The sequence below is a fragment of the Pituophis catenifer genome, unplaced genomic scaffold (assembly GCF_029215685.1).
Source record: "Pituophis catenifer annectens isolate HBS135680 unplaced genomic scaffold, rPitCat1.0.hap2 SCAF_10, whole genome shotgun sequence".
In the NCBI taxonomy this organism is placed as follows: Eukaryota; Metazoa; Chordata; class Lepidosauria; order Squamata; family Colubridae; genus Pituophis; species Pituophis catenifer.
Window position 1 is genome coordinate 19,447,291 of NW_027256890.1, and position 19,772 is coordinate 19,467,062.

At 47.9% G+C, this 19,772-nt stretch overlaps 1 protein-coding gene across 1 annotated transcript; it reads left to right on the top strand.

The window, feature by feature from the left end:
* Nucleotides 1–1,053: 1,053 nt before the first annotated feature.
* On the top strand, nucleotides 1,054–18,296 carry IL6R (interleukin 6 receptor). The gene is given in 11 exon segments (XM_070951448.1): nucleotides 1,054–1,215; nucleotides 9,533–9,784; nucleotides 9,923–10,043; nucleotides 10,758–10,936; nucleotides 11,990–12,150; nucleotides 13,490–13,612; nucleotides 13,614–13,638; nucleotides 14,608–14,651; nucleotides 16,063–16,141; nucleotides 16,670–16,766; nucleotides 18,015–18,296. Coding segments are annotated over 11 exon segments (1,395 nt in total). The 5' UTR covers nucleotides 1,054–1,127; the 3' UTR covers nucleotides 18,241–18,296.
* Nucleotides 18,297–19,772: the final 1,476 nt, after the last annotated feature.

Consider the following 19,772-nt stretch of genomic DNA (forward strand, 5'->3'; position numbering starts at 1 on the left):
TTTCTACTCCTCTTCTTAATTTTTAAAGAAGGAATTTGCAGAACGGAGAGTCAAGAGCTTCGAATCCTTTTTTTTGGTTTGTTTTCACGTTATCGCCATGAGGTCTAGAAACTTGAGTTTCCCTTTATAAGATGCTTTCGGAGTAGAACTGGATGGGGATAACCTCGGATATTTGTCGAAAGTCAGATCTGGGGTATGTTTTTTTGAAAACCCACAAATGCATCTCGTCACTTTGGAAAACTGTGAAAGGACATGTGGGCGTGGCCAAGCCACGGGAAAGCCCCGCCTTGCCCAGCTTGGCTCGCTCACTCGAGCGGCCTAAAAGGCTTGCATCCCCTCAAACGCACCTGCAACCTCTTCCTTGGTGGCGTGGGGCTGTTTGTCAATATCATCCCAGCTCCCCCTCCCCGTCCGTCCTCGACTTAACGACGGTTCGTTTAGTGACCGAAGTTACAACGGCCCTGAAAAAAAAAGGGCCGTTTCCCCCACTTAACGACCTTTTGCAGCGCCCCCCCCCCCGTTGGTTCAGGCGCTCAAAATTCAGACGCTGGGCCACCGACTCGTATTTACAACAGTCGGGAATTCCCACGATCCCTTTTTGCATCCTTCGAACGAGCCAAGTCAACGGGGAAGCCAAATCCCCCCCCCCCGCATCCCTAACTTAACGGCAGGGATTTCCTGTAACGGTGGCAAGGAAAGCGGTGGCAAAGCTCCACAAGCGTCCCACTTAGCGACGGGGCTCGGCTGTAGTCGTAAGTCGAGGACCTCGCTGACAAGACAAGTTTTTTTTTTTTGCAAATTCTTGGTGAATTTGCACTGGGAAACAACCTTATTTGAAAGAGAAAGAGCTGGGACACCGGGAGGGGGGGGGAAACCCGGGTGCCTCATATTTTCTTTCTGCACAACGCTGGTGTATTTTCCCCCACCTACGCCCCCCACCCCGTCCTGCCCCCTGTGCCCTCTGCCAGCTCCACCCCATTGCTTAATCTCCCCACCTGCTTTCACAACTCCGAAAAGGACATTAGTCACTAATTTCAACAGCCGCGACTTGAAGTTCCTCAAATGTTTCTCTGCAACCGAGGCAGCTGGCAGGAGTCCTGGGCCCGCGGGGGCATCGCCTTGGCATCATGTGGCTGGCTGGTGCCACCCTGATCGCTCACATCCTGGCGGCCGTGGCCGGATTCGCGTCCCCCACGTTGCCTTGCGAGCAGCCAGGTGAGACGGTTCGAAAATTCGCTCTGGCCGGTGGCTGCGGACGAATGCTTCCAAAACAAAGATTAATTCGTGTGTGTTTGTGTGTGCCTGGGTGTGTGTGTGAGTTTACGGATGCGTCGTTAAGGTGAGGGGTGGAAATGGGTGATCCGTTTGCACCCACAGCTGCCAGCCAGGCTGGCACGATTTTTCTAATTTCTTGGAGCTTCGGCTGCAGGTTTAGCCTTTTAAAAGAAGGGAATTCATTGGTGTGTTTGTTTGTTTAGGTGTGTGTGTCTTTGAGAAAAGGGTGGTGGTGGGATGGCTGGAAGAGCGAGAGAAAGGAAGAAAAGAGGGCAGGAAGGAGAGAGAGACGCGAAGGAAGGAGGGAAAGAATGTAGGGAAGGGAGGAAGGAAGAAGATAAATGATGGGGAAGGAAGGAGAGAAAGAAAAGGGAAAAGGAGGAGAAAGGAAAGAATGGAGAAGGGAGGGAAGGAGGAGAAAGGAAAGGAGGAAGAGGAAAGGAAGAAGGGAAGGGAAGAGGGAGAAAGAGGAAAGAAGGAAAGGAGGATGAGAAAGGAAAGAAGGAAGGGAAGGGAAAGGAAGTAAATGGAAGAGAAGAGTAAGGAAGTAAATGAAGAAGGAAAGGAAAGGAAGTAGATAGAGGAGAAGGAAAGGAAAGAACCACGAAGGAGAAAAAGGAAGGAAAGGAAGCAAGAGAGAAGGAATGACAGAAATTCGTAAATGGTGGCTCATCTCTAAGCTGCCCCGCACCGCAGGGCTGTCGTGAATGAGCAAAACAAGACCAGACGTAGCTGCTGGTCAACGAAGGCGCAAGAGGCCTTTTTAGGCTGCGGGAAAGTTTTGAAAAGAAGAAATCGAGACACGAAAAGTGGGGAAGAAAAAGGGTGGGGGAAAAAAAAACCCTGTTTTCTTCCTTTCTCTAGAACAAAACTATTTTGTTTCTGTGCAGGTAGAAAAGAAGAAATAGGAACTGAGAGGCAGGAAGAGTTTTAAGCGAAAAACTGTTGAAGCAGGGGGAAAAAAAAAGATGATTCGGAACTTCTGTTTTCTTTTTCTCTCTTTTTTTTTTACTGTAAATGTCGGCGCCACCAGAATTTTTGCCACGGTGGCTCTTCCCTTTTCCTCCCCCCATCTCTGTCCCTTCCTAAAGACCCCACTTGGGGGGGGCAAAGGGGTCCCAGCAGAGCCCCCCTAAACAAGAAAATATTTTGTGGCGCACAGAGGGAAAATAATCTTCCTTCTTTCTTTTTTTTCCCCCTCCCCTGATATATTCTCCTTTTTAATTTGCGGATCATATACAACACAAAAACGCAAAAGGAAATAATAGGAAAGACACTGGAGGAAGGAAGGAAGGGAGGGAGGGAGGAAGGCGAGGAGGAGGAAGGAAAGGAAGGAAGAAGGATGGATGGATGGAAGGAAGGAGATCAGAATGAGAGGAAGAAAGGAATGGAAAGACTGGAGGAAGGAAGGGAGGGAGGGAGGAAGGAAGGGAGGCGAGGAGGAGGAGGAGGAGGGAAGGAAAGGAAGGAAGAAGGATCGGTGGATGGAAGGAAGGAGATCAGAATGAGAGGAAGAAAGAAAGGAATGGAAAGACACTGGAGGAAGGAAGGAAGGGAGGGAGGGAGGAAGGAAGGGAGGCGAGGAGGAGAGGGAAGGAAAGGAAGGAAGAAGGATGGATGGATGGAAGGAAGGAGATCAGAATGAGAGGAAGAAAGAAAGGAATGGAAAGACACTGGAGGAAGGAAGGAAGGAAGAGAGAAGCGTAGAAAAGAAGGAGAAAAGAAAGAGAAAACTTTGACAAAAAAAACATCCCTTTGGTGCGGAGTGGAAATACGATAATCACTTCCAATCTCACTCTCTTTTTTTACTTTTTCCATAATAGTATAAAGTCACACTTTCAGTAACAACAATCCTATCTCATCGGTAAAACCCCAAAATCAAAAGTTTCGTGGTTTTTTCCCCAGCACAAAATCCAGAAACACACAAAAATAATTGTGTAGTTTTTTTTCCCCCCCTCTGATCAAAACAGTCCTTTGAGCCATCGCTGCTAATGAAAAAAATCTTAATTTTCCCACATTCCGGCCAGGCTGCACACAAAACCTTATCACGCGATTATCATTAATCCAAGATTTGTGGGGGTGGGGGGTTATCATTCTCCCTCATTGGGGAGGATGGGGGGGTGTGTTTGTCTTCTGGAAGAAAGGAACGTGGGAGAATCAGGAAGGGGAGAAAAAAAAAGAGAATGAATATCCTGAGAAAAGATGAAAATGCAGAATGAAATTTGCAAAAAAGAAAGATTTGCCATTTTGTCTTTTGGGAAGCGAGTCTGGAAGTGTGATTTTTACGGGCGTGTGATTGTGGGTGTGTGCTTGTTTGTGTTGCCGGGGGTGGGATGGGGATTGTGCACAGGAAGGAAGGAAGCTTAAAAGACCCAACAAGGGAGCTGTACAGGCTGAGCCTCCAGTCATCTTTCAAGTCTACCTGGGCCTCAAATTGGAAAAAGTCCCTGAAATTTTGAGTTCTCGTCTTAATATCCAAACATGGTTAACTCATAGTTTGGGGTGGGGGGGGCAAACCAAAGCAAGATTATTTCCTCCGTTAAAAAAAATAAATAAATAAAAATCGCCCCAAAATCTCTTCCTCTGTCTGGACTTTTCAGATTTAAAACCCCCCACTTAAAACAACAGGAAGGGGAAGCGGAGAAGCAGAAGAAGGAAAGTGGGGGTGGGGGAAGGAAAAATCCCATTTAGAGAGGTTGAAATGTTCTTTTTCTTTCTTCTGCTTTCTTTGGCTTTTTGTTTTTCTTCTTCTGGTGAACATTAACAAGGATTTTTTGGGAGGGAAAAAAAAAAAGAATTAGAGCAGAGTTTTATAAGTCACGTGATCTGCCCAGCTCAACTCTTAGGGGATTCTGGGAAAATCTCTGGAGAGAAATAACTTTAATGATTGTGCTGCTTTCTCTGAGGAGACCCATTCATCTTAATTATCATATCTTCTCCTCCTTTTCTCCTTCTTTTCCTTCTCCTTCATCCACCTTTCCCCCTTCCCCTCCTCCTCTTACTCCCCTGTCTCCATCTTCTCCTTCTTTTCCTTCTCCTCCTCCATCTTCTCTTTCTCCTTCTCCTTCTCCTTCATCCACCTTTCTCCCTTCCCCTCCTCCTCTTCCTCCTCTGTCTCCATCTTCTCCTTCTTTTCCTTCTCCTTCATCCACCTTTCTCCCTTCCCCTCCTCCTCTTCCTCCTCTGTCTCCATCTTTTTTCTCCTTCTTCCTCTCCTCCTCCTCCCCTTTTTTCTTCTCCTTCATCCTCCTTTCTCCCTCCTCCTCCTCCTCTTCCTCCTCTGTCTCCATCTTCTTTTTCTCCCTCTCCATCTTCTCCTCTTTCTCCTTCTCCTTCATCCACCTTTCTCCCTTCACCTCCTCCTACACTTCCTCCTGCCTCTGCCTTCTCCTTTTCTTTCTCCTTCATCCTCCCTTATTCCTCCTCCTCCTCTTCCTCCTCTTCTTCCATCTTCTCCTCCTTTTCCTTCTCCTCCATCTTCTCCTCTTTCTCCTTCTCCTTCTCCTTCATCCACCTTTCTCCCGTCCCCTCCTCCTACCCTTCCTCCTGCCTCTGCCTTCTCCTTCTTTTCCTTTTCTTTCTCCTTCATCCTCCCTTATTCCTTCTCCTCCTCCTCCTCTTCCTCCTCTTCCTCCATCTCCTCCTCCTTTCTTCCCTTCTCCATATAATTCCTCCTCCTCCTCCTTCTCCTTCTCCTCTTCCCCCCTTCCCTTCATCCTTCCCTCCTCCTGTTACAGATATTCCCTCCAAAAATCCACTTAAGCCAGCCACACTTCAGTCCAGGCTCCCTTAAGAGAAGACCCCCCCCTACCCTGGCCAGAGGGATGGACTAGATGACCTCCAAGGTTCCTTCCAGCCCTATTATCTTCTCCCCCCCTCTCCCCCAAAAGGACGCAAGCAAGGGGATTAACAGCTGCCCGTGAAATTCTCCTGATCGGTTAACCCGATTCTTGGCACGGCTGGCCGAGAGGCCCGTTAACCTTTAATCAAATGCCAGATTTTGCAAAAAATAAAAAATAAAATCACTTATTTTCCTGCCGGATCTGCTTGCTCTTTTCCGCCGTTGACCTTTTTTCCCCCTAAAATTGATTAATACTCCACTGCCGGGAATCTAATACAATCAGGATAGACTAATTGCTCTTCCTGAAATCTGATCTGCTTCGAGTTCGGATTCTGCCAGGCGAAAAAATAAACCTCAGTTATATAGCAAAGCATCCGAACGACCAGCTTCCACTCGTCCTCAGACTTACAAACATTCGTTCCTTTTAGGGACCGTCTGAAGTTAGGACGACCGTGGGAAAAAAAGGGACTTAGGGCCATTTTTTTTCACACTTACGACCGTCGTAGCCTTTCCATGGGCCAAGGGGCGGATTCTTAAGGGCGTCGTGCCTCGTTTTGCCACCTTTCTCGTCGCTAAGGGAATCCCTGCAATTGTTAAGTTCGGAACACTTTAAGTTGTTCAGGGAATCTGGCTTCGCGAAACCAGATTGCGTAACTCCGGGACCTTGAACCGTCATAAATACGAGTCAGTTTGCCAAATTCAGATGCAACTGACTCGTACTTATGACGATCACCGTATTCTGGAGTCACGCGATTTCCCCTCCCCCCCCCACTTTTGAGACCTTCCGCTGAGCAGAAGTCGAAGGGTTTGTAAAACAGGGCAAAGCTCACTTCACAGCTGTCTCGCTTAGCGACGTAACTTGAGCTCCATTGCCGTCGTACGTCGAGGACTCGCGGCTACAAATCTTTGCACCAAACCCTTTGCAACGTTTTTTTTTTTTTTTCCAGCAAGCATCAGAAAGTGGATTCTGGTTTCGTGTCATTTTTAGCTTGGCCAAGCTGGGTGTGAATTCTCAAAATTTTTTGCTTTTTTTTTTAAAAAAAAACAACTCAGTTTAATGTCTCTTTTTTTAGCGCCCGTTAAATTGAGCGTCGTTTTTTTTAGAGCGAGGCAGGTGGCCGCTATCCATTTAAGTAAGTCAATATATAAATTGCCCCAAATGATGCGGTTGTTTGGCAAAATCAATTTGGAACAAAATAAATCACGGCTCGGACGCCTCGTCGAGGAAGTGGCAGGGAGTTCCTCAGGCCGCAATCTCCTCTGTTTAAACAAAGCGTTCCGTCTGAAGCTCATTTGTTGTTGTTGTTTTTTTTTTTTTAAAAGGAAGAAATAACCACATTAACAAATGACCATTTACCGGTATTTATTTCCTGGCGATTCTAGGAATTGCTTGCGCTGCCTATTTGACGCGACCTTGAGCCCCCTCGAACCCGGCTCTTTCGCCTACACACACACCCCCGGTTGCTATGGAGACACACTTTAAAAAAACACGCACACAACAATTTGTCAATATTTGTTTTTCGATGCTGAAACCCCGGAAGACAGGAAGGTGATGAACCGGCCAACGTTAATTAAATCCTATTAAACATTTTGGAGAGAAAGGACCGGCTTTTCGGCTTTGAGCCAGCCAGTGGGCTGTGCCCATTTGAACTGGCTCCGTTCCGTGCTCCCATACCCTTCCTTCCTTCCTTTTTTCTCCCCCCTCCCTTCTTGGTGCCTAAGCTCTATTTTGCTTGCTTTGGTTCTGTGGTTGATAAAACTGCTTTAAGGTGATGTTTTTTTTAAATCTGTTATTATTATCTCTTTTATTCATTAAACTGGAAACTCAGTCAACTGCACATTTAAAAATGTATCACAAATATCATTTTCTTCTTCTTCTTCTCCTCCTCTTCCTCTTCTTCCTTCTTCTTCTCTTCTTCTTCTCCTCCTCCTCCTCCTCCTCTTCTTCTTCCTCCTCCACCTCCTCCTCCTCCTCCTCCTCCTTCTTCTTCTCCTCGTCCTCCTCCTCTTCTTCCTTCTTCTCCTTCTCCTTCTCCTCCTCCTCCTCCTCCTCCTCTTCTTCCTCTTCTTTTTCTTCTCCTTCTCTTTCTCCTCCTCTCCTCCTCTTCCTCCTCTTCCTCCTCCTTTGCTTCTTCCTTCTTCTTCTTCTCCTCCTCCTCCTCCACTTCTTCTCCTTCTCCTTCTCCTTCTCCTTCTCCTTCTCCTTCTCCTTCTCCTTCTTTATCTCCTCCTCCTCCTCCTTTGCTTCTTCCTTCTTCTTCTCCTCCTCCTCCTCCTCCTCCACTTCTTCTTCTCCTCCTTCTCTTTCTCCTCCTCCCCTCCTGTTCCTCCTCTTCCTCCTCCTCCTCCTCCTTCTTCTCCTTCTCCTCCTTCTCCTTCTTCTTCTCCTCCTCCTCCTTTCCTCCTCCTCCTCCTCCTCTTCCTTCTTCTTCTCCTTCTCCTCCTTCTCCTTCTTCCTCCTCTTCCTCTTCCTCTTTCTCTTCTTCTTCACTATTATTTTAATTTCCCATTGCTGTCCTGATTCTGTTGCAGTTGGGTGGCTGATAAAATTCACACGAACCGTCTTCGCCCATTGCTCTTCTGGTTTCCGGCATGTGTGCCCCCATTTCGGCGCTCCGTCTAGTCCAGGAGTCAGCAACCTGCGGCTCTGGAGCCGCATGTGGCTCTTTCACCCCACTGCTGCGGCTCCCTGTCACTCAAACTATACGTCACAACCGCCAATGTGCGACACCCGCCGGCACGCGATTTAGTGAGCTTTTCAACCTCCAGTAGGCCAACCATGAATAAATCCCAAGAAAAGAAAAGTTTCAGAAGAAAACAGAACATTTAATTCGACTACATATGCTAGTTTTGTGGCCGCTCGAGAAATAGTCAGGCCCGGGAAGGGTTTTGTGACTCCCGGTGTTTTCTTTTCTGTGGTGAAACGGGTCCAAATGGCTCTTTGAGGGTTTAAGGTTGCAGACCCCTGTTCTAGTAGCTTCTTCATGATCTCTTCATCTCACAATTTTGACTTTTGAAGAGAAGCAAAAGCTGGTTCCTATCAAAGGGCCAAGCCCTCCCCGTTGCCTTTTGACCGAGCGCCGATAAAACTATTGATCGGACGGAGAAGTTTTCCCACATCAGCGAAAGTGTTATCTTCTCTCGTGCAAAATTCCCAAGGTCAGGACTTCCGGAAAGTTCTCGCTGATATCTGCACGTTTGCTCCTTAGGGCTGGGAGCTGAGCTGGTTGGGGAGGTTTTTTTTTACGATGTTTTGAACTCGGGTGCCCCTCCGCGTGGCTGTCGGACTTCTTATCAATCTGTTATTAAGAGAGAATATTCTAATATCTGTCCTAATGGAGGGTCCATAATCACGTTGTAGGTCATCTATAAAAGCGTTTTGGATCGTGTTCTCCTTCTTCTCCTTCGTGGCATTCTTTCCTTTTTCTTTTTCTTTCTCTATCTCCTGGTGTACATTTTCCTTTTCCTTTTGTTTTCCTTCTTCTTCTTCTCCTCCTTCTTCACTTTTTCTTCTTTCCTTTCCTTTCTTTTTTCTTTTCTTTTCTTCCATTTTTATTTTTATTTCCATCTCCTCCCTGCTTCACTTCCTCCTTCCCTCCTTCCCTCCTTCTCTCCCTCCCACCTCCACTTCCACTTCTTCCTTTCTTCCTCCCTCCCTACTCTACTCCTCCCTCCCTCTCTCCTCCACTCCTTCCTTCCCCCCTCCCTCCCTCCCTCTTTCTCACACAAATTCCCTTTCTTCCTTCCTTCCTGCATTTTCCTTCCTTCCTTCTTTTCTCCCTCCTCCACTCCTACCTTCCTTCCTTCCCTCTCCTCCCTTCCTCTTTCTCACACAAATTCCTTTCCTTCCTTCCTTCCTGCATTTTCCTTCCTTCCTTCCTTCTTCTCTCCCTCCTCCACTCCTTCCTGCCTGCCTGCCTGCCTGCTTGCCTGCATTTTCCTTCCTCCCTCCCTCCCTTCTTTCCTTCCTTCCTTCCTTCCCTTCCTTCCTTCCTTCCTTCCTTTCCTTCCTGCATTTTCCTTCCTTCCTTCCTTCCTTCTTCTCTTCCTCCTCCACTCCTTCCTTCCATCCTTCCTGCCTGCCTGCCTGCATTTTCCTTCCTCCCTCCCTCTCTCCTTCCTTCTTTCTTTCCTTTCTTCCTTCCTTCCTGCATTTTCCTTCCTTCCTTCCTTCTTCTCTCCCTCCTCCACTCCTTCCTTCCTGCCTGCATTTTCCTTCCTCCCTCCCTCCTTCCTTCCTTCCTTCCTTCCTTCCTTCCTTCCTTCCTTCCTTCCTTCCTTCCTTCCTCTTTCTCCCACAAATTTCCTTCCTTCCATCCTTCCTCCCTCCCTCCCTTTTCTCCATCTCCTCCTCTTCTTCCCCTCTTCCTTTATCTCTCTTTTCACTATTTTTTTTTATTCCCTTTTATTCGGCAGCTCCGCCCGCTGGTGCCATCGTCGTCCTGCCAGGTTCCAACGTAACCCTAACCTGCCCGGAAGGGGAGCCGGCCAACCAGACTCAGCTGCATTGGACGTTTGAGAAACAGCCCGTCTCTTCCACCAACCCTGCGGTGTGGGACACCTCGCCGGCCGGCCTTTTTCTTCCCTTCGTCCATCCCAATCAGTCGGGGTCTTACAGCTGCTCCGAGGACAGCCGAGTCCTTTGTACCCACCGTTTGATTGTCGAAGGTGGGCGTTTTATCCCTCCTTGGTTCTTCCTTCTCGGTCTCCTGCCCTTGGGCCTTGCTCCGGGGTTCCTGAGCATGTGCAGAGTGCTTCCCGAGACCCTGATATCTTCTCTCTCTCTCTCTCTTTTTTTTTTCCTAGAGCCCCCCAAGACCCCAGATTTTACCTGTTTCCGCAGGAGTTTAGTCAAGGATATTCTCTGCGAGTGGAGAACGTTTTCTCCGGTGTCGCCACGCACCAAAGCTTCCCTCTGGATGCAAAGGTCTGTATGCGAGGTGGCGCTGCCCATTTGCCAAACCCCAGTAGTCCCCGACTTACGACCGTCCCTTCGAAGTTACAACGGCCCTAAAAAAACAACAACTTTGTGACTTCATTTTTCACACTTATGACCGTTGCGGCATCCTCCGGGGGCCACCTGATCAAAATCCAGACGCCTTGGCCGCCGACTCGTAGTTATGACGGTCGCAGTGACCCTCGCCCCACTCTCCCAGGGATAGGCGATCCCCTTTTGCGACCTCCTGACAAATGGGGAACCCGGATTCATTTAACAACCCGTGGGACTCCTTTTTAAGAATCGCAGGGATTCCCTGAAGAAAGTTCATAAGACGGGGCCTTAACTTGCTTAGCGACGGAAATGTTGGGGCTCCGTTGTAGTCATACGTCGAGGACTTCACCGCCATGCAAAAATAATCTCTGCAGAGCTGGGATAGCAGAAGGCTAAAAATTCAGGCTCAGAGGCAATTCCTTCCTTTGATTTGAGAGCTTCTGCATTGCCTGGAATGTAGAACTGGTGGGTCCCCTGTGAGGTCATCCAGTCCAACCCCCATGCCAGGTGCAGGAAACTCGAGCTGGGCTTCTTTCCCGAGATGAACTTCTCTTTTGAGAAGATGAATCAGGGGTTTCCCTTGAGGTTGGTGGGACTCCAACTCCCATCATCCCCCCCAGCCAGCTGCCGCTTCCATGTCTCCCTGGACAGGTTCACGGGGGAAAACTACACGGAGCAACAATGCCGCTATTACAGCCGGTCCCGGAAATTCTTCTGCCGCGTTCAAGGGCTGAACAACGAGGAAGATGGACTGCTGCTGGTGTCTGTCTGCGTGGCCAACCTCGCAGGGACGGCGCGGAGCCAGAAATCCTTCCACACCGATATTTTGCGTGAGTGTCCTTGTCTCCATCCGACATGTGTGCAATTAAAAGAAGACAAAAAAAATCCCACAAGATTATCTCGGCCAATGGAGAATCTCTGTATCTATCTATCTTATCTATTGTCTTCCTTCCTTCCTTCCTTCCTTCCTTCCTTCCTTCCTTCCTTCCTTCTCTGTCTCTCCTATCTATCTATCTATCTATCTATCTATCTATCTATCTATCTATCTATCGTCTTCCTTCCTTCCTCTCTCCCTCCCTTCCTCCGATATTTATCTATCGTCTGTCTGTCTATCTATCTATCTATCTATCTATCTATCTATCTATCTATCTATCTATCTATCTATCTATTCATCCTTCTGTCCACCCTCTTTCTCTCACTCTCTTCCTCCCTCCCTCTTTCTTTCCCTTCTTCCTTTCCTTCCTTCCTGTCCCTTCCTTCCTTCCATCTACCCTTCATCCCTCCCTCCCTTCCTTTCTTCTCTCTCTCTGCCATCTACTATCTATCTATCCATCCATCTATCCATCGATCTCTATCATCCAGGAGTGGGGTGGGAATGGAGATTTTGCAATATCCTTCCCCTGCCACGCCCACCAAGCCCGGCCCACAGAACCGGTAGTAAAAAAAATTTGGATTTCACCACTGATCTGTCTTCTATCTATCTGTCTGTCAATCCAGTCCAATCCATCCATCCATCCATCCATCCCTCTTCCCTTTAAAAATCCCCCAGGATGGGGTGGCACATTTATTTATTATTTATTATTTATTAATTTTATTTCTATACTGCCCTTCTCCCGAAGGACTCAGGGCGGTGTACAGCCTGATTAAAAGCACAAAGACAGACAAAATTTTAAAATAATTAAAATTATTAAATGATAGGCTCAATTATAAAACCCCAAATTTAAAATCCCATATTTAAAAACCAATTAACATGGACGGCCGAGCCAAACTCCGTTCCTATCCAGTCCCCAATCTGGGCAGGATCAGACCCCACTCTCCCCCCCCCTTGCTCTCCGCCCAGGAGACCCCCTTCCCACCGCTTTCCCACTCCTCTCCCTTTGCAGTCAAGCCAGACCCCCCAGCTAACGTGCAGGTCCACCCCGTGGAGAAAGAACCCCACAAACTCCACGTCACCTGGAGGAACCCCAACTCCTGGGGCTCCAAGTATTACCATCTCCAGTTCCAGCTGCGCTACCGGCTGAAAGATTCCAAAACTTTCTCCGAGGTGAGATTTTTCTTCCTTTCTATTTTTGTTCCAGTGGATGGGAAGAGGGTGGGAGGTGGGTGTCCGACAAAAAAATAAATAAATATCCATCTTCTTTGGGGCTCAGGGGTGGGAAAAAGCGGCTTCAGAATAAGAGAGTTGGAAGGGGCCTTGGAGGTCTTCTAGTCCACCCCTCTGCTTGAGAAGGAGACCCTCCCGCACCATTTAAGAGAAATGGCCGTCCAGTCTCTTCTTGAAAACCTCCAGTGGTGGAGAAGGAAGGGAGGGAGGGAAGGAGGGAGGAAAGGAAAGGAAAGGAAAGGAAAGGAAAGGAAAGGAAAGGAAAGGAAAGGAAAGGAAAGGAAAGGAAAGGAAGATAGAAGAAAGGAAAGAGGAATTAAGGAAAGGGAGGGAGGAGAAAGGAAAGGAAAGGAAAGGGAAAGATGGGGAGGAAGAAAGGAAAGGAAGATAGAAGAAAGGAAAGGAAAGAGGAATTAAGGAAAGGGAGGGAGGAGAGAGGGGAGGAACGGAAGGGGAAAGATGGAGAGGAAGAAAGGAAAGGAAGATAGAAGAAAGGAAAGGAAAGAGGAATTAAGGAAAGGGAGGGAAAGGAAAGGAAAGGAAAGGAAAGGAAAGGAAGATAGAAGAAAGGAAAGGAAAGAGGAATTAAGGAAAGGGGGGAGGAGAAAGGAAAGGAAGGGGAAAGATGGAGAGGAAGAAAGGAAAGGAAGATAGAAGAAAGGAAAGGAAAGAGGAATTAAGGAATTAAGGAGGGAGGGAGGGAGGAAAGGAAAGGAAAGGAAAGGAAGGAAGGAGGGAGGAAGGAAGGAAGGAAGGAAGGAAAGGAGGGAGGGAGGAAAGGAAAGGAAAGGAAAGGAAGGAAGGAGGGAGGAAGGAAGGAAGGAAGGAAGGAAGGAAGGAAGGAAGGAAGGAATAACAGAGTTGGAAGGGAGCTTGGAGGTCTTCTACTCCAACCTCCTGCTCAAACAGGGGATCCTAGAGGCTGTCCAATCTCTTCTTAAACGCCTCCAGCGATGGGCCACCCACAACTTCTGGTGGCCAGCTGTTCCACTCGTTCATTGTTCTCACTCACAGGAAGTTTCTCCTAAGTTCTAGGTTTCCACCCGTTGCTTCTCGTCCTGCCTTCTGGGGCTTTGGAGAACAGGGGGACCCCCCCTCCTCTTCTTTGGGGCAGCCCCTCAAATATTTGAGAGGCGCTAATACATCCCCCTCCTCCAGTCCTCCTTTTCCTTAAACTAGACCTCCCCAATTCCGGCAACCGTTCCTCGTACGTTTCATCCTCTTCCACCGAGAAAAGTTTGAACCGACAGAAGGATGCCACCGTCTTCTCTTCCTTCAGGTCCATCTCAACTACGGGGTCACCTCCTACACCATTGTGGACGCCATAAAAAATTCACCCCATATCATTCAGGTCCGGGGAAGGGAAGAATTTGACCACGGAAACTGGAGCGAGTGGAGCCGGGGAAAACGTCGCCATTCCGTGGTCAGGTGAGTGGCCTCGCTTTGCGTGGTGTTCTTAGAAAGGACGAAGCACAATCTTAGCCCCGCAAAGCCTCTTTAATTCATACGGCGGTCAATTACTTTCGTTTACAGCCCGCAAGGCTTGATAAAACGGTCTTTCCGAGGAAGGTTAGAGCTAATTTTTCTAGCCACAGGGCAAGGCCAAACTTGGCACAGAGTCACAAACAGAAGTTTCAAATCTTGAATCGGCCGGATGAATTAATTGCTTCCTGCAAAAGCTCACGTCCCGTTCGTTCCTCTTTTATGTCTTAATGTGGAGGGGCCGATCATCTCCAAGCCTTACTCCCGAGTCGACCCTGTTTCCTTAACTGTTCTTGTCATCTGGCAGCTCTGTGCATGCGCACACTGGGAACAGGCTCACGCTATTCTTCTGCCTCGCTGATGCCAGACTCCGGAGGCTGCACATAATTATCAGATGGCCTTGGCCCCCTCTCTGCCTCCGACGCAGAGCCCTCATCCGAGCTTTCCCAAGCCCCCAACCTCCTCACTGTCCGGCTTTGCTGGCAACTCTGCTGGCTGCCGGCGGGCCGCAGGAGGTGGACCTCTTCAAAGCGATGCAGAAAATTATGTGAAAATTAAGCAATTTGAGCCCCCTCCTCAAAAAAAAAAGCCTCTTTGTTTCTTTTCTCCCATCTGCAAAATGCCGGATTGGTTTTTAGCAAAATCTGAGAAAATTAGAGAAGGAAGAGAAACACTCCTTAACTTTCTTAGGAAGTCGTTTGTGTTTTTAATAAAAAATTTACCACTTAAAAGTTTGGGGAAAATAACCAGATTAAGGGGAAGGAACGGAGTCCTTTGCAGGAGGGATTTGCAACAACCCCAGAATGAATGGGGCTCTCCTGACCCCCTTCTTTGAATGCCCTTCAGATTTTCCTTCAGGTCCCCCCATTGGCAATCTATCCGTTCACTTTACTTTCTTATTCCTTCGCTTTCCAGAATCCCAAGATTTCAAGATGGAAACAACCCATTACGCTTCAGAGGTAAGTCAGTCCTAGGGCAATTTTGATTTTATTTTATTTTATTTTTTTGTTTTAGAGGAGGAAAATGCTCAGAAAAAAGAAGGAAGGAAGGAAAGAGAAAAACTAGAAAGAGAAAGACGGGAGGGAGAAAGAAAGAAAGAAAGAAATATCTAGAAGGAAAAAAGGAGGCATAAAATCTGCAAGGAACGAAGGAAAGAAAAAAATAGAAAGTGAAGGAAGGAAATTGGAAAGAAAAGAAAGGAAGGAATGAAGGAAGGAAGGAAAAAATAGAAAGAAAAGGAGGGACATTGGAAAGAAAAGGAAGGAAGGAAGGAAGGAAGGAAAAAATAGAAAGAAAAGGAAGGACATTGGAAAGAAAAGAAAGGAAGGAAGGAAGGAAGGAAAAAATAGAAAGAAAAGGAGGGACATTGGAAAGAAAAGGAAAGAAGGAGGGAGGGAGGAAGGAAAGAGGAAAGGAAGGAAGAAAGGAAAAACTAGAAAGAGAAAGAAGGGAGGGAGGAAGAAAAAATAAAAATATCTAGGAAAAAAGGAGGCATAAAATCTGCAAGGAAGGAAGGAAAGAAAAAATAGAAAGAGAAGGAAGGAAAGAAGAAAGGAAGGAAGGAAAAATTATAAAGAGAAGGAAGGAAAGAAGGAAGGAAAAAATTGAAAGAGAAGGAAAGAAAGAAAAGGAAAGAAAAGGAAGGGAGAAGGAAAGGAAGGAAGGAAAGAAAGAAAGAAATATCCAGAAGGAAAAAGGAAGACATAAAATCTGCAAAGAAGGAAGGAAGGAAGAAAAAAAAATAGAAAGAGAAGGAAGGAAATGACAAAGATAAGAAAAAGAAGGAAAGAACCAAGGAAAGAAAGAAGCAAGGAAAAAATAGAAAGGGAAGGCAGGAAATTGGAAAGAAAAGGAAGGCAAGAAAGAAAGAAAGAAAGAAAGAAAGAAAGAAAGAAAGAAAGAAAGAAAGAAAGAAAGAAAGAATCCAGAAGGAAAAAAGGAAAACGTCCAATCTGCTACCAACTTTCCATCTCCCCATGAGTTATTTTTTTTTCTTCTTTGATCGTTTTATATTTTATTTTTTCTAAAAAGAGGAACCATGATTTATTTGGCGCCCAAGCCAGATGTCCGGGGCCGTCCCGCCAGAGAAAAACAGTTGACTCGTCCTTCGGCGGCTTCCGTTTTCAAACTCATTTGAATTTCTTTCCTTTTTTTTTTCCCTCCCCCCCTTTGCGAAAGGAAGCAGCGACCGAAAACTTAGATTTTATGTTTTTCAGCCTAAATTAGATTTTATGTTTTTCAGCCTAAATTAGATTTTATGTTTTTCAGCCTAAATTAGCAACCTCCAGGTTGGCCACCCCCCTGTCGTCGTAACTCGAGGACCGCCTGTTCTTCCAAGCACGATTCGATTTCTTCTTTTCTCTCTTGCAGGACTCATCGGATCTGAATTTCTCCGGCCCCTTCACCCCTACCATCTCCGTCTTCTCCAGCCACACCGAGAAGCCCCTCGGTGAGTGGGGTGGGGTGGGTGGGGGGCTTTCTTGGAGAGGAGGGGGTCCCCCAACGTGAAACCCCCCCCCCCAGTTTTGCAAGCTCTGCACAAAAGGAGAAAAATCCTGACAGTTAGAACAATTAACCAGTGGAACTCCTTGCCACCAGAAGAAGTTGTGAATGCTCCAACACTGGAAGTTTTTAAGAAGATGTTGGACAACCCTTTGTCTGAAGGGGTGGAGGGTTTCCTGCCTAAGCAGGGGGTTGGACTAGAGGACCTCCGAGGTCCCTTCCGACTCCGTTATTCTAAACTAAAAGAACACAGAAACATTTTTGGAGCCAGCCAGAAAGCAGATCGATTTGCAAAACCTTCCTGGATTTCGTTCCCAGAATCCCCCCCTGGAACCAGACTAAAGCATTATGGGAGATCTGGTTCTAGGCCTGATGGGGGGTCTCCGGAGGGGAGGGGAGGGGGAAGGGTGGGCTCACCCAACAGGCCCTCACTAAAAGGGGTGTCCTTTTTTTGGGGGGGCTGTTTTGCTTCCAGTGGTGGAAGAGGCTGTCGGAGTCCCGCTACACGTCTTCCTCATCATGGCGGTCACCATCACGCTGGGGCTGGCCTTGGTGGTCGGCGTCCTCACCCGGTGAGAAGGGGGGGTCTCTCTTTTGGGGGAGGGGAAGGCTGGGAGGGGGAGTTTGGGGACTTGGGGGGGGGATAGGAGGGTCCTTCTTGGGGGTCTGCGTTTCAAGAGCGGGGAAAAAAAAAAACATGGTTGGGGAAGCAGAGAGGGAAGGGCGAACAAACTGGGTTTAAAGTGGGGTGAGGGAAGGAAACGTGGTTTGTTTTGGGGGGGAGGGAGTTCACTGGGGGGAGGCCAAGCGGAGCTGAGCAGGGCCTTCCTTCCTTCCTCTCGCCCACCTTCCTTCTTTCCTTCTTTCTTTCTTCCTTTCCTCCCTCTTTCCTTTCCTCCCTCTTTCCCTCCTTCCCTCCTGTCATCCCTCTCTCCTTTCTTCCTTCTCTCCTTCATTCCTCCCTTTCCTTTTTTCTTTCCTCCCTCCCGCCCATCTTCCTTCCGTCCTTCTTCCTTCCCTCCTTCCTTCCTTCCTCTCGCCCATCTTCTTAGTTTCCTTCCCTTTCTTTCCTCCCTCCCTCCCTTCTTCCTCCCTCCCTCCCTTCCTTCCTCTTGCCCGTCTTCTTTCTTTCCTTCCTTTTGTCCTGCTTTCTTCCTTCCTTCCTCCCTCCCTCCCCCTCCCGCCTTTTCTTCCTTCCTCTTGCCCATCTTCTTTCTTTCCTTCCTTTTGTCCTGCTTCCTTCCTTCCTCCCTCCCTTCTTCCCTCCCTCCCCTCCTTTTCTTCCTTCCTCTTGCCCATCTTCTTTCTTTCTGTCCCTCTTTCTTTCCTTCCTTTGTTCCTTCTTCCTCCCTCCCTCCCTCCTCCCCTTCCTTCCTTCCTCCCTTCCTCCTTCCTTCTCTCCCTCCCTTTCTTCCTTCCACTTGCCCATCTTCTTTCTTTCTGTCCCTCTTTCTTTCCTTCCTTTGTTCCTTCTTCCTTCCTCCCTCCCTCCTCCCCTTCCTTCCTTCCTCCCTTCCTCCTTCCTTCCCTCCCTCCCTTTCTTCCTTCCACTTGCCCATCTTCTTCCTTCCTTCCTTGCTTCCTTGCTTCCTTCCTTCCTTTTTTTCCTTTCCTTCCTTCTTTCTTCACTCCCTCCCTCCTCTTTTCAAATTACCTCCCTTTCCCACAGACCCTAAACACCTTTGGGGTTCCCCTTCCAGACCTCCCTTCTTCTCCTTCCCCCCCTCCCCCCCTCCGGGGACCCAGGCCAGGGAGGGGCTCTCAACCCCAGCCCCACCCTCCCGTCTCCTTCCTTCTAACAGGTGCGCTTGGCCTTCCAGGTACCGCAAGAAATGGGGCTTCTTGCCCTTTGGCGACATGAAACCCAACTCCGTGCCGGCCTCCTACGCGCTGACCCCGATGTCTCCGGAGCCCCCCATGAGCTCCTCTCCCCTCCTCTCCCCTCCCACCTCGCCCTTCAGCGAGAGCTCCGTCGACAGCCCAAGGACCCCCGACCAGGGTCCCTACGACGTCTGCAATGCGGACTACTTCTTGCTGCCCAAGTGAGAGAGAGGGGGGGGCCCTGCGGCGAGAAGACCTGGGGGGGGCCACCACGCACCCCATGGTCGGCCTGAAGACAGGGGTGACCCACAGCACCCCATAACCTGCCTTTGGGGGCAGCCTTGCAGTCAAGGATTTCCTCCCCCCCCCCAAGAACTTAGGCGGGTTCTAGATATCTCAAAGACGTTCCTTCTTTCTGGAGCCACGGACGAGTGGCTTCGAAGACGGAGAATGTGGTCGACGTGCTCCAACGACGACAGATTTCATCCCGGCTGCCAACGACGGGAAAGATGCTGTGGATGATGGTTTGCAGGTCACGGGAGGCCTTCCCAACAATGCCTTGCAAAGAACGGAACATCTAAAGAAGGTTTTTGATAGATGGGAAATCTCTTTCAACCTGATTTTCAGATCCGGTCAGTTTCACCGCTTTTTTTTTTCCTCTACCTAGTCAGGTTTTTTTTTTCTTCCCAGGTCTCTTCACTTATTTTGTCAATTTCCACCTGCTGTTCCCCAAAAACTTCCATTTCTGCATCCATCTGCATCAAAATACCTGCTTTTTTTAAAAATATATATATATATTTTCCCTAAAATCATTTTTTTTTTAAAGCAGTTATCCAACTGGACACATTCACTCATCCTACCTCAAGTCTGGGAACTTTATAGCTTTCCTACCCGAAAAACAGGAGTTTTAAGTTTTCCTTTTTGCCTTAAAAATACACATTTTGGACTGATTTTTTTTCCCCCCTCCTCCAGGGATACGGAAATACATCGTTCAGTTTATCTTCTAATGATCCAAAAGTCATTTCAGGCCTGTTTTCAATACCATTTTTCAGCAGGGAAAGGAAGAAAAAGAAAGAGAGAGAAAAAAAAAAGACTTTTGCAAAAAGTGAAGATTTTAACCCAAACACAACTGATGTGAATCAGCAGAAGTGGTTAAATCTGCTAATTGACTTTACCGGAGAAATTTTTATTTTTTATTTTATTTTCCCCCCCCTTTAACTTAAACTTTTGGGGTTTGGAAGAGGACAATTTTTGTCCTCTTTTTTTCAATTTTGAAAATGAATTTTTTCCATTAATCTTTTTTTCAATTTTGGAAGAGTTTGATCGGCAGGGGAGATCGCCTAAAAAATATTCGATCATTCGGGACGCCCACGGAACAATCCACCCACGGAACAGAAGTTGCCTTCGGAAGTTGCGGGAGCTTCATCCCTGGAGGCTTTCGAGAAGAGACTAGACTGCCATCGGTCAGAAATGGCAGATGCTTGGGCTCCAGGGGGGTCAGACTAGATGACCTCCAAGGGCCCTTCCAACTCTGTGATCCTGTTGTTGTTATTATTCTGTTTCCGGTGCCGACGGAGTTTTCACGGAGTTATGAATTCGGGGTGCCTTTTTCTGCGCGGCGAGGAAACATGGCGGTGCATGGATTTTGGGGGGGCTGTCTCCCACCCCCCTTTATTGCAAGCTGTCTCCCACCCCCACCCCTTTATTGCAAGCAAGAGACTTGGGGGGGGGCTACGGACCCCTTCATACAGCTTTGG